The following is a 15,411-nucleotide window of genomic DNA, read 5'->3' as shown; positions in this document are numbered from 1 at the left end:
CAATGGTCATGATGTCTCTTCAAAGCAATAGAAACCCTAACTAAGCCAACACCTAACTAGAAGGATAGGTAAGAATAGAGTTATTTAATAACCACATATAGGGAATATACTATATGAGGTTCTAGGCTATGGTCATGTGCAATACAGGTATTGACATTCTGGTGGAAAGATAGGCAGGACACAAAGAGAAACAATTTCAGGTGTATTTGAAGGGAGTAACCAGGGGATAGGTCACAGAATAACTAATATACAAGCATGTGTTACAGGTAACACAATTCTTAAGAAAAGTTTCTTTGAGGAATTAATATTAGAGCTGGGATCCAAAATGTGAAACAGAGTTGATCATTAAAAAAAAAAATCAGTAAGAGGAGCCAGCCAGATAATCCTGTGGGACCAATGTGGTAAAAGGGGAGAACAGATTCACAGGAATTGACCTCTGACCTCAACACATATGGCACAGCAAGTACACACACACACACACACACACACACACACACACACACACGTAAGCACGCACGCACACACGCGCACATACACACAGAGTAATGCACACACAGTACACACATAAATATAAAAATAACTTTCAAAAAGTGCATAGAGTCTAGATATATTTTGGAAATAAAAATTGTCAGACTAATGGGACCTTCAGACAGACAGACTTCCTTGCCATAAAGACAACCAGAAGATTGCAAAGAAAAGCAGCCCCTCTACTGTTTATAACCTTTAAATTCCATATTCTTTGAGAGATATATGTCTTGTTGCTTGGTTTTCAGCCTGTGCATCCATCCTTGAGCTCAGTGACCCTCATAATTCCTGACAGGGAAGGAGAATCTGAAAAGCTCTTCCAACGGGGCATCCTGCATCTATGGCAATGCCCTCTTTACATGGGAGTCTCATCTGTAGCACTTGCCTTGAAGCAGCAGATCGACCCCTGTGACCCCTTTACTATGACATAGGTGTTTTGATTTCTCAGTGCCTTGTATTTTGTGTTTATGATAATAAAGCAGGCAGCCGTTGGTGGCACATGCCTTTAGTCCCAGCATTCGGGAGGCAGAGGCAGGCAGATCGATGAGTTCAAGACCAGTCTGGGCTACAGAGTGAGTGCCAGGATAGGATCCAAAGCTACACAGAGAAACCCTGTCTCAAAACAAACAAACAAACAAAAAATAATAAAGCAATTCTTTGTTTAACATACCCTTCCAAACAGAGTTGACAATAGAACAGGATACAAGGAGTGAAAGCAGAGAAGACACAAAGATGATTTCCTGGCTTTTAGTTGAGCAGTGTGGTCATTCTCAGACGTGGGGTACTAGGGATATGATAGATTTTCAGACATTATCAACAGTTCTGGATTGAACATACTAAATGCCCTAAAATGTGAGTCTGAAGACTAAGAAGCTAGAGATGGCACTCGGGATGGAGATAAAACTTTGAAACTCTGAGCTTCCAGGTAGAATTCCAACAAACAGGCTCAGTGAAACCACTTTGGGAGACAAAATATTAAAATGTAGGTCAAAAAAAGAGGGACAAGGACTGAGCTCAGGAAATCTACAGGTCTGAAGAGAAAACCTGATAAGAAAGTAGAGAAGTGTTTGGAAGTCAAGGGAGTTAACACTTGGTAAAAATAAAGAATAAAATAAGACTGGTGCTCATTGAAGACTTAAATACAGATTTGCCTAGTACTAAACTTAGTCTTTATCTCCAAAGTGACATAATTGTTTGCCTGGTGCAACATTCCCAGCTGAGGTTTAGAAAGCATACTCTGCCACCTTAGTTTAGCTCTCTGAACAAAACCCCTCCATTCAGATGGTCTCATTTTTGTGCTTCTGTTTATGTCTTTGCTGTTTGTGACCAGTCAGTCCCAAGCATCAAGCAGTAACTCTGGGTTGCTCTAAGAGTTCTTAAATCCAAAAGCACAATCCGTAAAAACACAACTCGATAAATTGAAATTTGTCATAATGTCAGAAGAAGCCTTTGAGAAAATGAAAACATGGTGGGAGTAAACAATCATCTATCAAATCTGAGAAAGAACACACACCCAGAATTTATAAAGAGCTCTTTCAGCTCAATCATAGAAGAGTGCCACAGTTTAAAAAGCATGCAAGTCACGGAACAAGTCCACAGGCACACCCACAGACAGAGGCACCCACAGACATAAAAGATGATGAAAACAGAGGATGTGAATTTAGAATTTTATTTAACTGTAATTAGTTTGTGTCTATGTTGACACGCGTGGCTGAGCCTAACATCTGCAGTGCATGGTGGCAAGTTCTCAGAACTTTACCCATGGGGAGTGATTAAAGTAGGAGGGCCATGAGTTCAAAATTCCCCTGAGCTATGTGGAAAGTTCCAAGCCCCAGCTGCATAGATTGTTTTAAACAGCAAATAAATGAACAGTCAAGGCCCGGAAGAAAATACTAGGTGTAACTCTGGTCTGTTGGAAGACTGAAAATTTTAGTGCGAAAGTATAGAAATCTAGTGAAGAAATCCAGTAAAGAAGAAATATTTTAACTCAGCATGTAGTGGTTATTAAAGTCAAGCCTATTATTTACCTCATAATTTACAAAACAGAATGCCTTTATGATTTTTTTTATTCAGGATTTATTATTATTAATCTGGATACAACTTAGTCTCAAACTTCGTTTTTGTTAAAATTTTATTTTTTAAGAATTACTTGTTCTCTGTATTCATTTAATTCGTCTCCCTTCTTTACTTTCTTATTAACCCTTCCTTTGTTTTTTTTTCTTTTGGTGATGCTGAATGTCAAACCCAAGGCCTTGTACATACTAAGCTCTTACAATAAATTCTCTTGTTAGCTACTCTTTTAAATTTGAAAATTTAAACCAATTTTTTTTCTATAATGGTTGCAAAGAAAGCAATTTTGAGATGAGGAAAAATAAATTCTGCACCCTCTGAGAGATGTACTTCGGTTCTAGGGACAAAACCAGCATAAAAAGCATAGATCCTCAAGGCTTTTCCGTTGGTGACAATTTGGTCAAATAAACTCAGAGAATAGGACTATATACTTCTTATTTTTTTTTTCATTCTTTTGTATGTGTAAATTCATGTATATGTGACTAAGTGATGGTGGCAGACACCTTTAATCCCAGCGCTGGGGAGGCAGAGGCAGGCTGATGTCTGTGAGTTCCAGACCAACCTGGTCTACAAGAGCTAGTTCCAGGACAGGCTCCAAAGCTACACAGAGAAACCTTGTCTTGAAAAACAAAAGAAAAGAAAACAAAACAAACAAAAAGAATCATGCACATGCTCACACACATGTGTGCCTTCACACACACAGGTCAAAGGTCAACATTAGTTGTTCTCTTCCATTGCTCTCCATCTTAGTCTTTTGGTGAACTAGGAGCTTGCTGACTTGACTAAAGTGTCTTGCTAGTGAGTTTCAGGGATCTGTCTCCCTCTGCCCAGTGCCTAGCTTTAGCAAGGGTGGTGGAGGTCTGAAGTTGTTTACACTTTCACAGCAAACACCTGACTGAAGAAGCCATCTCCCCAGACTCTTGCCCTTTAAATAGATGGGGGAATTATATGGGATGAAAGAAAAGCAGGTTTACTTTAACCACTTATGATAATATGAATCATTAAAGTTTCCAGTTTTTTTTTCCTTATAGATATTGGATAAAGCAGCATGCAAGAAGCAGGAACTTAATTCTTCGTTTGGACTTACCTAATGATATCTTCATTGAGCTTCTCTCTAGACTGAGAACAGTTCTGATAGTTCGCTGTAAAAAAATAAAAGAGTTGTCTTTTTTAATTATAAAGGAAATTAATTAATGATTAGTCATAGTGTTTCATAAGTATCCCTCCAAACCAAATACGTGTTTTTTGTTTGCTTGCTTGCTTTATAGAAAATGGAATCCTGGTTTCTAGCTGTTATCTCAAGAAATACTTTCCCAAAGTGAGAAACAAGAGGTAACACTAACCTTGTAGCTCACAAGAAGAATTTCTCTAGGACACCTTTAACAGTGTCCTAGAGACAGCAGGAGAGTTGCAGCAGCAGCACCCTATTTTCTGTCCAAGCTTATGCTTTTTAGATTTAAATTCAGCACCTCCCAGAGAGAGATTTAGAAAGTTCAAGAAATGCAAGTCCATGTGAGGAAGTTCTAAAAGCTGTCTTGGCAAAAAAATGGACACAAAACTAGGAGAACCACATAATAAAACTGTTTCAAACACTCTGGAGGTAGTGGCTCACACCTTTAATCCCAGCACTCAGGAGGCAGAGATAGGCAGATCTCTGTGAATTTTTAGACCACAGTCTGGTCTACAGAGTGAGTTCCAGGAAAGCCAGGACCATGCAGAGAAACTCTGTCTTTAAAAAGCCAAAAACCAAACCAAAAAAAAAAAAAAAAAATTCCCTCTCCCCCCCCCCAAAAAAACCCCCAAACATTTCAAACAATGCTTTGGTTAGGAGTCTTTGATGCAATTTTATGTGTGTGTTTGTGTGTCCGTATTTTCTGGGGGAAAAAAATCATCTTTAGTCAACAACACAAAAACCATAGTCAGTACCCTATGTTACAATTTTCTTTTATAAATCTCTATAATAAACATTTGAAAAGAACTGTAGATGTCAATTGTCTTCATCTGTTATATCCCATATAATAATGTCTAAACTTATTTATATGTGAACAGTCATTCCCCCATCATTCCATTTATGGAATCCTGACATATAATTTTAACTAGCCAATTTAAAAAATTATAATTGATATAGAAGTAGTGACGATAATAAATATCTCTTTTTTGAAGATAACAAATCTTAGTAGAAATGTTAAATGAGATTTAACCCAGCTACTGAAGCAATTATCACTGCTTTAAAATGGTATCACATTGACTTAGAAACTGCATAATCTCATTTTTTGAGATTATAATTAACAGAAGTAGTATAAGTAAAAGTTCAATGTCTGCACAAAAGGGAATGGCTAATCAATGATAGTTACTATTTTTATTTTGTTTGGGGCAAATAAATTACCCTCCTTTATTATTTCCCAGAAAATTAATGTTAGTAATTAACAATCTTTAAAATGTTGAAAGAATACCCCTTATATTCCTACTCCTCTTTAAATATTCGTTCATTTTTATTTTATGTGTATGAGTATATTGCCTGCATGTATGTGGACCACTTGGAAGTCAGAAGAATGCATCAGATCCCCTGAAACTGTGTTGTTCTGGGAACTGAACACATATCCTCTGCAAAAGCAGCAAGTGTTCTTAACCACTGAACAACCTCTCTGGCCCCCAAACATCTCTTTAGTAATGAACAATATAACGATAATATTAAAGAACTCATCTAAATCCAAACCACTCTTAAGTTCACCATGGTGACGGTTAATCATGACTGTCACCTTGGTTAGACTGGGAAATGATGGGAAAATTAGAAATCACACTGTGTGAGTATGTGAAGGCAATTTTCTGGGACAATGGTCATATGGGACAGAAATTGAAGGGGAAGCCTGGTCCTAAATGCAGGCAGCAGTGCTATTCAATGGGTGCCAGGGTGTGAGAAAAGCAGAAGGAAGAGGTGGCCACAGCCTAGCTCTCTGCTCTCCTTGCCTCTTATCCACCATGAGGTAAGCATTTTTTGCTTCGCTGTGCATACCACCACACCCATTCCCTATGTTCTGCTTTATCACAGGCCCACAGCAGGAAACCATCTCACCATGGTCCATACCTTCCAAACCATAGTCAAAATATTTTCTTCCATTTTACTTGTTTATGATGTTTGTTTAGTGTGTGTGTGTAGGTCAGAATACAAATTGCAGAAGTTAAATCTTTCCTTCTACTATGTGGGTCTTAGAGATCAAACCCAGGCCATCAGATTCAGCAGCAAGCTCTGTTATAAATGCAGCACAAGGTGGAACCATGGCAGATCCTATGGTGGGTGAGGCAAAAACATGAAGGCAGAGTTTAAGTGGGAAGTTTTATTGGGGGAAAGGGAGGGGAACAGAGAAAGAGGGAATGGAGGCTTAGAGAGGGGAGAGGGGAGGGAGGGAGAGAGAGAGAGAGAGAGAGAGAGAGAGAGAGAGAGAGAGAGAGAGAGAGAGCGCAGGCTAACTGGGAGTGACAAGGACTCTTGAAACCTCAAAGCCTACCTACAATGACACAGTCCTCCACTCCTCCAACCAGACCATACCTGCCAATCCTTCCCTAGCAGTTCCACCAATCAAGGATGCAAATGCATAAGCCTATGGGTGAGGGGGGCATTCTCATTCAAGCCATCATAGCATGTAAGACAATTATGGATACCTCCAACAAAATGAACACCACTAAGAAGACTGCCTTAGGCTGCTGGGTTTGCCATTTCCTTCATTGAGAGTTGACAATCAGTAAATATCTACTCAGTGAACTGATGAGTCAATATGTACAATGCAAACAATTTAGCTCATATTACTGAAATGCAAATGTCTTTGTGTTGGGGGCACTAAGGTCGTTCTGCCCACAGATCACTAGAGAAACCAGGGATCTTAAACACACATGGGCTTCTTCTCAATGGAGACGATAAAATACCCGGTTTCCTGTTCGGAGACCTGGGAGTGGATATTGTTAACCACCCGGTGGCCTTTACGCTACCTGAGGCAGCAGATCTCACCTCCTAACCTACCCTGTGCTATAAAGGCAGACCTCACCCAAATCCCCTAGAATGTTTATCCCAGACTCTCTCTCCTTATCTTTAGCTATAGAATCCACCCTCTTGGTCACATGGACTTTGTAAAAGAGCTTCTAATTAGTCAAACCTAAGCTTTATTGTGCATCTGGAATTGCAATGATTGATGACTGGAAACTTGGAATGGGACTTATTGTTACCTGGAAACTTTCCCCCCAACTGTACCATGTTTTAAATATGCTGACAGTGAACAGCCTGGAATTAGACTCCCTGAAGTCTGATCCAGGCTGATGAAGTCAATTTGAACTGAGTTTTCATTGTCATCACTTAGCAGGTTCACTTCGCTGCCTTAACACCTGCAGGCCCCCCTCATTTTTGCAAACACATTGTGTGTGTGTGTCTTCATACATGTGTCCATAGGTGCATGTGTCAATAGATCTGTAAATCAGTTCCCTCTCTTCCTCTCCCCTTTTCTTTTCCATCTTCTCTCGTCCCCCTCCCCTCTTCCTTTACCCTTTGTCCTTTTCTGTCCCCATTTCCTCTTGCCCTCTCTCCTCTCTCTTTTCCTCTGTTTTTCCACCACCCTTATATATCTTTGTAGACACACATCCTATTGGTGATTTTTCTGAAGAGCTCTAAAATAGACTTTGGTTATTTAGTAACAAGGAACATAGGCTAAGTAAATATTATACAAATATTGTTTTATAATGATCTGTAGGATCAATGTCTGATTACTTATGTGTTTGATTCTCCAGGAATACAGAAAGGTCTTGCACTTACTTCTGTTAGTTTGGAGTAGGCATTCATTAATAACATGATCAGTTATTTCTCCTAAAACCAGAGACATTAAAGGAACAGTGGCTCCATTTACCACGGATGCTAGTATTCCCAGGGCCATGAGGGCAATGTCCAGATTATCAGCAAAGCGGAACTGAGAAAACAGAGTGTAGAAATATTACTGTTGTAAAACTCAAGCACAACTGTCACCTTATAGCTCTTTCCATGAAGCAAATGTTACCTAATCAACTGATTATGAGATTAAATCAACCATAAAACTAAGGGCACACCTTTATCTATACAATAAAAAGGAAGCAAGGTCAAGATTCACAGCAAGGATTGAGGAGGAGATGAAAAACAAATCAGCCTAAATCAAACAAACTAAATGAAAACACATGTGAGATCCCTTGTGGGCATGATTCTGAAGCTTCTCTTTGGAACAAATTATTATAAAGGACTTGATGAAAAGCCAGTCAGCAAATTTTCAATCATCAGCATTATGGAATTGCCATCACTGCTGGTAAAACATCCTGCTGGTAAGAGTGTGATGACTTACATTTTTGATGTGTTTTAAAGCTTTTTTTTTTTTTACATTAAATTTGCCCCCAAACAATGTCTATCTTGTAAACATGGATCAATGACAATATATAGGGATGTTTGTAGTAAGATGGAATGCATAAAAGCCAAACATTGAATGCTCTGTCTTGTAACAAGTCTCCACAATACAAATCTAAAATCAAACCATAAATGGCACTTGTGCCATTTTTTTTTTTATCATGCTGAGGGAGGAGGATTAAAATGTAAAGTATGCTCAACTACATTAGATTTGAATAGCACCAGGCAGGTTAGTGCCTATTATGTGTATGCAAAGTGTGTTGTTTGTTCACTCATTGCAATAGCTCAGCAGTGACGATGAAGTAACTACATTAGCATTATTTTCAGCATTACATATGATAAATAGGCGTCTACTTCACCAGCATAGTGTGCTTTCTTATTTTTTGGATTAAAAAAATTGAGAATTTCATATATGAATACATTTCATTTACATAATTCTCTCCCTTTCCTCTCCCCTCTCCAAGTCATTTCATGTCATCTCAAGTCCCTCTTGAATTCACAATCTCTTTTATAATTATTATTGTTACAAATATACACAGACCTCCACATGTGCACACTCATATGCACACGCATAAACACACACACACACATACCACACACTATTAAATCCATTAGTGTCTACATGTGCATTTTTTGTGGGTGTGTTGTCTTCTTAATAAAGTTGTGCACATTTTGAAACTTCCTAAGTTTTAAGCTTTGGAATAGTCAGAAGTTGTTTCATGTATGTTTCTGTGACATATAATTTTGGTTGTCAACTTTACACACCTGGGAAGAGAAAATATCAACTGAAGAATTGCTTCCATCAGAATGTCCTGCAGGCATGCCTGTGGGGTGTTTTAATGTAGGCGGGCCTAGTCAACTGTGGGAACTACCATTCCTATGTAGACGGCCTTGTGCTATTAAATAAGTTATCTGAACATGAGTCTGAGAACAAGTCACTAAGCAACATTCCTTCCTGGTTTCTATTTCAAGCTTCTGCCTTGAGTTCTTCCTCTGGCTTCCCTTAATGATGGACTCTACATGTAGACTGAAATAAACCTTTTCCTTTCCAAGTTGTTTTTGGTTATGATGTTTATCATATAGACAGAAACCAAATTACAACAGTTGCTATATCACTGACAGTTAAGCAAAGAGATTAGTGTTGGGGGTGGTGGTGGGTAGACCTCTAAGAAGATATGCATGACAGCCGTCTTGTCTTAGTTTGGGTTCTATTGCTGTGAAGTGACACTATGACCACAACAATTCTTATAAAGGAAAACATTTTATAGTTTCAGTGGTTTAGTTCATTATCATCATGGTAGGAAGCATGGGTGGTATGAAAGGAAACATGGCGTTGAAGAAGGAGCTGAGAGTTCTACATCTTGATCTGAAAGCAGTAGGAGATTGTCATATTGTGATGGGAGATGTCATTCTGTATATGTTTCTCATACTGGTTAATAATAAAGCACTGTTGGCCAATAGGAAATTATGGTATAGATATGAATCCTTGGCAATACCACCTGCACCAGAAAGGAAGATGGACATCAAAAAAAAATACATTATAAAATTTGCTTCCAATATGACAAGACTAGCCATTTGGACAAGATACTGCTCTTGTCTTGACTGTTTGACTTTATGCTATATAAACTGGACATGCAGGACCCACAGAAAAGAGACTACTGATTCAAGATGGACATTACTACAGAGTTCCTGCTTCATGAAAGAATCTACGAGACAATATACAGGACACAGAGAAAAATGACTGATAAACTGCCAATACAAGAAAACAGTTTAAAGTTTCCTGCGTTGCTAAAGAGTCTACTAGACACACTATGGCCTATGGGCTAAAGATGAAAGATTACAAAAGAACCTTGGGTGACCAGGCAATGAGTTGTCTCTGTCATTTCTAGAGTTTATATATTATCCTTCTGTGGTCTTTGAAGGAGTTAAAGACAGATAGTTATGGTTATAGTTTTCCTTAGTTAGGCTTACAGATAAGTTACATATAGGACTTTGGACTCACAATTATAGGATAGATGATATAATAGTTTCTTTTAATCTTGCTAAATGTTAATGGACTAAATATTGTTAACTATGATTCTTATTGGATAACTGTTATGTGATATATTTTGCTATGTTAAGGTTAAAACCCTTGTTTTTATTTAAACAGAAAAGAGGAGATGATGGGAGATGTCATTCTGTATATGTTTCTCATACTGGTTAATAATAAAGCACTGTTGGCCAATAGGAAAGGAAGATAGGAGGGACTAGGAGACAAGGAGGAAATAGGAAGTAGTAAGGAGGAGTCAAGATGGAGAGTCTGAAGAAAGCAGTATGCCGCCGGCTCCCCGGTAAGAGAAATACATAGATCAGCAGAAATGGGTTAATAATTAAGGCAGAGCTAGCCGATAAGAAACAAGTAACAGGGCCAACAGCATTGTATCAAATACAGAGTCTGTGTGTGTTATTTGGGGCTAGCGCAGTGGCAGGACAAGACCAAGCGGCAGGCAGAAAAACCGTACTCGTTACAATATTGGTTGTGGCTTGAGCATATACGAGACCTCAAAGCTCACCTCTACAGGGATACCCTTCCTCCAACAAAGCCCCACCTACTCCAACAATGCTACACTTCCTAATGGGCCAAGCATTGAAACACACAAGTCTGTGAGGGCCCTACCTATTCAACCCACCACTACAGTGTTCTTTGAACAAAATTCCAAATATGTGTGTTGATATGTTTTCTGATACAAAGGATTTACATAATAATTATTTAAAAATTCTTTGTAGCAGCTTGACTTCTCTGTGTCCTACAATTTGTAAGTATGTGGAATTTAGCAATAGGATTTTAGTAACAAGTTCTGGGAGGGGGGTAATCAAGAGCAATGCCAACATTCTGTAATGTTTGGGGGGAGGTTTATGGGACCCCAATGACCAATAACATGAAAAGAGGCACCAAATTCCAGGTAATGGGCTTTTTTATTTGATAGCCTATGCCATCCCAGGGAGGCATTGTCCCTCATTGTAGGTTAAACTCTCTCTCTCTCTCTCCCTCTCTCTCTCTCTCTCTCTCCATATATATATATATATATATATGTGTGTGTGTGTATGTATGTATGTATATATATCATGTATGTGTGTGTGTGTATACCCACATATACCCCTTACACACATATATACATACATACACACATACGTACATATGAAAAGCTTCTACAATAGTAGGTGCATATGGTGTTTTCAAAAGTCTTAAGTACTGCTTATCCATTCTCAATATTTTCTCTTCTACCGTATCCCCTCATCACTCCACCCCACTTAATGCTTTTTGCTACATTGAAAGCTTCATCACTTCTGACTAGCTTTCATAATGCTAGAAGGTACTATTCTAGCTACCAGGGGAGAAAATTAATCCACAATCTCACTCACATGTAAATCCTGTGAGCTACACTAACATGTCTTGGCAAGACATGTCTGATGGTGTGTTAGTGCTACAAACATCACGGGCATAACCAGTCACTTTCTCATTGGATTTAAGACCTGTTCCACAAAATGTAACTCATGCCTGGTATTGTCAACTGGGCAAAACACGGTTGCAGACTCTAGGGGAGAACCTAATAGTGTAATTCTGATAAATGGATATAATATTAAAGTGTCCCCCAAGCTCTGGAACTCATGAACTCACAGTGTTTGGAGACAGCATGCATAAAACATGCACAGGATCAAGCCAGACAAAATCCCAGCATGGATTCAGGAGATATCCATGAAGTCCCACCCCTAAAAACAGCCACTGCGACTGATGGCTTCTGGGAATGGGAGAGTTAGTTGTCTTCAGGGATGATACCCCTAAGAGGCCACCCATGCTTCAATAGATGGCCCTTTATCTACAGTGGATTGTTATAAAAGGGTACATGAGGGTGGGAGGAAGCAATGGTGAGATGGGATATGGGAAAAATTGAAGGAGAGGGAATTGGAGGTTGATTTGAATAAAATTCATAATATGTACATATGATATTCTCAAAGAATAAAAAATTAAAAAGAGGTTAATTGAAAAAAGGATCTGTATGCTAGCATCATAAATTAATGCATATATATTGGAACTTTTCCCAATGTAAAGGTAGCGAGTAGCTGTCGGAGTTGCTGAGCAATCTCTGGTAGCATCAACACATCCAGAGCTTTTTGCTGCTGGAAAGCTGGGCAGACACTGCATGATTTTCTTATCTCTTCCAGTGGAGCTTTGAGATGGGTTTGATTTTGTCATTTTGGAAGATCACCGTGGTGGTTTGAATAAGAGTGGCCCCCATAGACTCATATTTGAATGCTTAATCACCCGGGAGTGGAACTGTTTGAAAGGACGCGAAGGATTAGGAGGTGAGGCCTTGTTGGAGAAAATGTGTCACTAGGGGTGAGGTTTCAAAAGCACACACCAGGCCCAGTGTCTCTCTCTCTCTCTCTCTCTGCCTGTGGGTCAGGATGTGGCTCTCAACCACATCTCCAGCACTATGCTTGCCTGCTGCATACTCCCTGCCATGAAGAAAATGAACACTTTGAAACTGTAAGCAAGCTCCCGGTTAAGTGCTTTCCTTTATAAGAGTTTTCTTGCTCATGGTGTCTCTTCATAGCAAGGGAACACAGACTATGACAGTCACTATGATGAATCCCTTTCTAGTCCCCCCCCCCCGCCTTTTTTTTCCACACAGAGGCTGTGAATTACCAAACAAATATGAGCATCCCATATGCTATTGTCAATTCACACAATGTCTAATGCACACACTTGCTCTCTGGTTTTGCTTACTATCTCAATAGGTCCAACAGCTTGATTTCCTGTTCTTGGTGGTTGTTCTTGCAGAGGTCTGTAAAACAAATGTGAAAAACAGGAAATGTACGGTATGAATATAATTTGTAAAATCCTCCAATTAACATTTTTTCCAAAGTGTGAGATATTGCCTTTGGCAGCAAATTTATATAAATTTGCTAAGTAACAAAAGCAGAGTTAATGATGCAGGGTACAAATTTTTTAAAGAAAAGTCATTGGAAATTGGCAGTGGTTCTCTGTACAGAAATGAATCCATGCATCTGGAGTGAAAAGATTTAAATTGTGTTAAAATACACATAGCAGATGCCATTGTTGTTACCGTTTTAAATGACCACGAGGGCAACAAATGCATCCTTCACACAACCCACAGAAGTCTTTTCATTCCACAATGCTGATTCCCTGTGCCCCTCGAACACCTTTCCTTGTTCTAATCCCTCAGCCACCATTCTGCTTCTTGTCTCTATGAACCTGACAACCCTAGATGTCTTATGCAAGTGAAATCATACAAGACGTTCCCCTTTGTGACTGGCATAATGTCTCCAAGGTTCATTTGGGAATCAGTCACCTAAGCAGGATAACTTTGAGTCTCCTCTATGCTGCAGCCTGTCAGAATTCCCCACCCTCCATTTTAAGGCAGATTGCTATCCTTACTGTATTACATGTCCTGTTACCTTTTTGAATCAGTCAGCACACACTAGGATTTCTTCTTACTTTGGCCCTTGCTACCAATGTTTCTATGACTATGAATATGCACCCCGCTTCCAATATTTTTGGGGTGTCTGCTAAGAAATAGAGTTGCTAAATCACACACCAGTTATGTTTTTAATTAAAAGATATTTTATTTATTTATTTAGTGTTTAGTGCATGAGTGTTCATACTAGTAAAAACAGAAATGCCCGCCAGCAGATGGATAGATACACAGCACAATAATAGCCAACCTTTATGCTCTTATGCTCATTTATTTATGTTTTAAAGAGTCATTTAATGTATATACATGTCTTGCCTGCATACATGTATGTATATCATGAGTGCTACCTGAGCCCATAGAGATCAGAAAACATCAGATTCCCTGGTACTGGAATTGTATATAGCTATGAATTCTCAAGTAAGTATTGGAAACCAAACCTGGCCCCTTTGCAAGAGCAGTAAAAGTCCTTAACTGCTAAACCAGCATTCCATCCCTTCTTTCTTTCCTTTTTTAAAAAGTTGAATATTTAGTTTTTTAAGTGCATGCATTTGTGTGTGTGTGTGTGTGTGTGTGTGTGTGTGTGTGTGTTACAGAGAACAGGCAGTTGTGAACTATGCTATGTGGATGCTGGAAACCCAACTTGGGTTCTCTGGAATAGCAGTACACACTAAATCACCCCTCTCTCTCTCTCTCTCTCTCTCTCTCTCTCTGAGATAGAGGTTCACTTTGTAGTCTAGGCTGGCCTCCAGATTCTCCTACCTCAGCCTTCTTAGTATTAAGAGTACAGCCATGCCCTGTCCCTCTCAGTATTTAAAAGAAAAGAATGGTATCATATATGAAAACTTGTATGGATCTAGAGGGTTCTACACCAAGTAAAAAAAAGCACAGAAAGACAAATATTTCATGGTCTCATTTTTATGTGAGATAAAAGTTACACTCATTGTGATTGAGTAGGCTGGGAAAGGTAGGTGGTGATGTAGTGCTGAATGCTTGAAATTGTTAAGATGTGGGAGATCCTTCTCTGGATATTTTGTATTAACAGGGCTGATGAGTTGCTTTCCAGTTATACAGACCATGTATCCAAATATAACCTGTAGTTATGGCAAAAGTAAAAATAGGACTTAAAACTTTCTATTTTGAATCTCTGCACAAATACATTCTGGGTATAAAAAAACAGTATACTGTACACAGGCACAAAGACATTTCTTTAGTGGAAATGAATGTACCACATGGTATCAAGGGTCCATCAATGCTGAAATGAAATCATGCAGCCGCCTTTCCTTTACTGTATATTCTGCCACAAGGAATTGGGAGTCCTAAATCAACAATTCCTGTCCTGAAACCAATGTGGAAGCAGTTGTAATAACAACTATAATATTGGCGACAACAACTATATTAAAGTACACCAAAATGGAAACAGTGTTAATTTTGAAAGAGAAAACTTTGTGTGTGTGTGTGTGTGTGTGTGTGTGTGTGTGTGTGTGTGTGTGTGTGTCTGTCCCCTGTGAAAGGAATAATGTATGTTTGAAATTTCAGGAAAAATTTAGTGGAAGCTTACCCATGTCTCTGATTATTTCCTTGCATCCCTTCAGCTCTTTCAGAATGTGCCATATTATTTATAATTTGGTTCTTCTGAAATAAAACAGTAATAATTTTAATAATAGCATGAGTAGGTGAACTTTTTCTACTTGATTGGCATAAAAAACATTCTACATCTTTGCAAGCTGCCAAAATTCACACTGCCTGGCCTTTCCTTTTGTATAAAGCTTCTGCTTAGACAGTTGATCTTGTTATATTTTGACATTGGATTTGTGAATCCTTCACCTCATTCTTAGCTGAGAGTTGGAGTTAGTGGAAATTTTAGAGCTGAAATGAAACAAAGAAAGTAAAAATGGAAAAATTTACTATTGTCCAAATATTGAATTTCAT

General features: G+C 38.7%; 1 protein-coding gene across 1 annotated transcript in view; it reads right to left on the bottom strand.

Moving 5' to 3' along the window:
• The window catches only part of Abcb5 (ATP binding cassette subfamily B member 5), an 84,846-nt gene extending 69,753 nt beyond the window's left edge, over positions 1–15,093 (bottom strand). The window contains exons 1-4 of the mRNA XM_051177840.1: positions 15,041–15,093; positions 12,774–12,831; positions 7,394–7,544; positions 3,683–3,737 (exon numbers count right to left, since the gene is read on the bottom strand). Of these exons, the coding sequence (XP_051033797.1) occupies positions 3,683–3,737; positions 7,394–7,544; positions 12,774–12,831; positions 15,041–15,093 (317 nt within the window). The remainder of the gene's footprint in view (positions 1–3,682; positions 3,738–7,393; positions 7,545–12,773; positions 12,832–15,040) is intronic.
• Positions 15,094–15,411: the final 318 nt, after the last annotated feature.

Source organism: Phodopus roborovskii, unplaced genomic scaffold (genome assembly GCF_943737965.1).
Source record: "Phodopus roborovskii unplaced genomic scaffold, PHOROB, whole genome shotgun sequence".
Lineage (NCBI taxonomy): Eukaryota > Metazoa > Chordata > Mammalia > Rodentia > Cricetidae > Phodopus > Phodopus roborovskii.
This window is presented reverse-complemented; position numbering and strand designations above follow the sequence as displayed.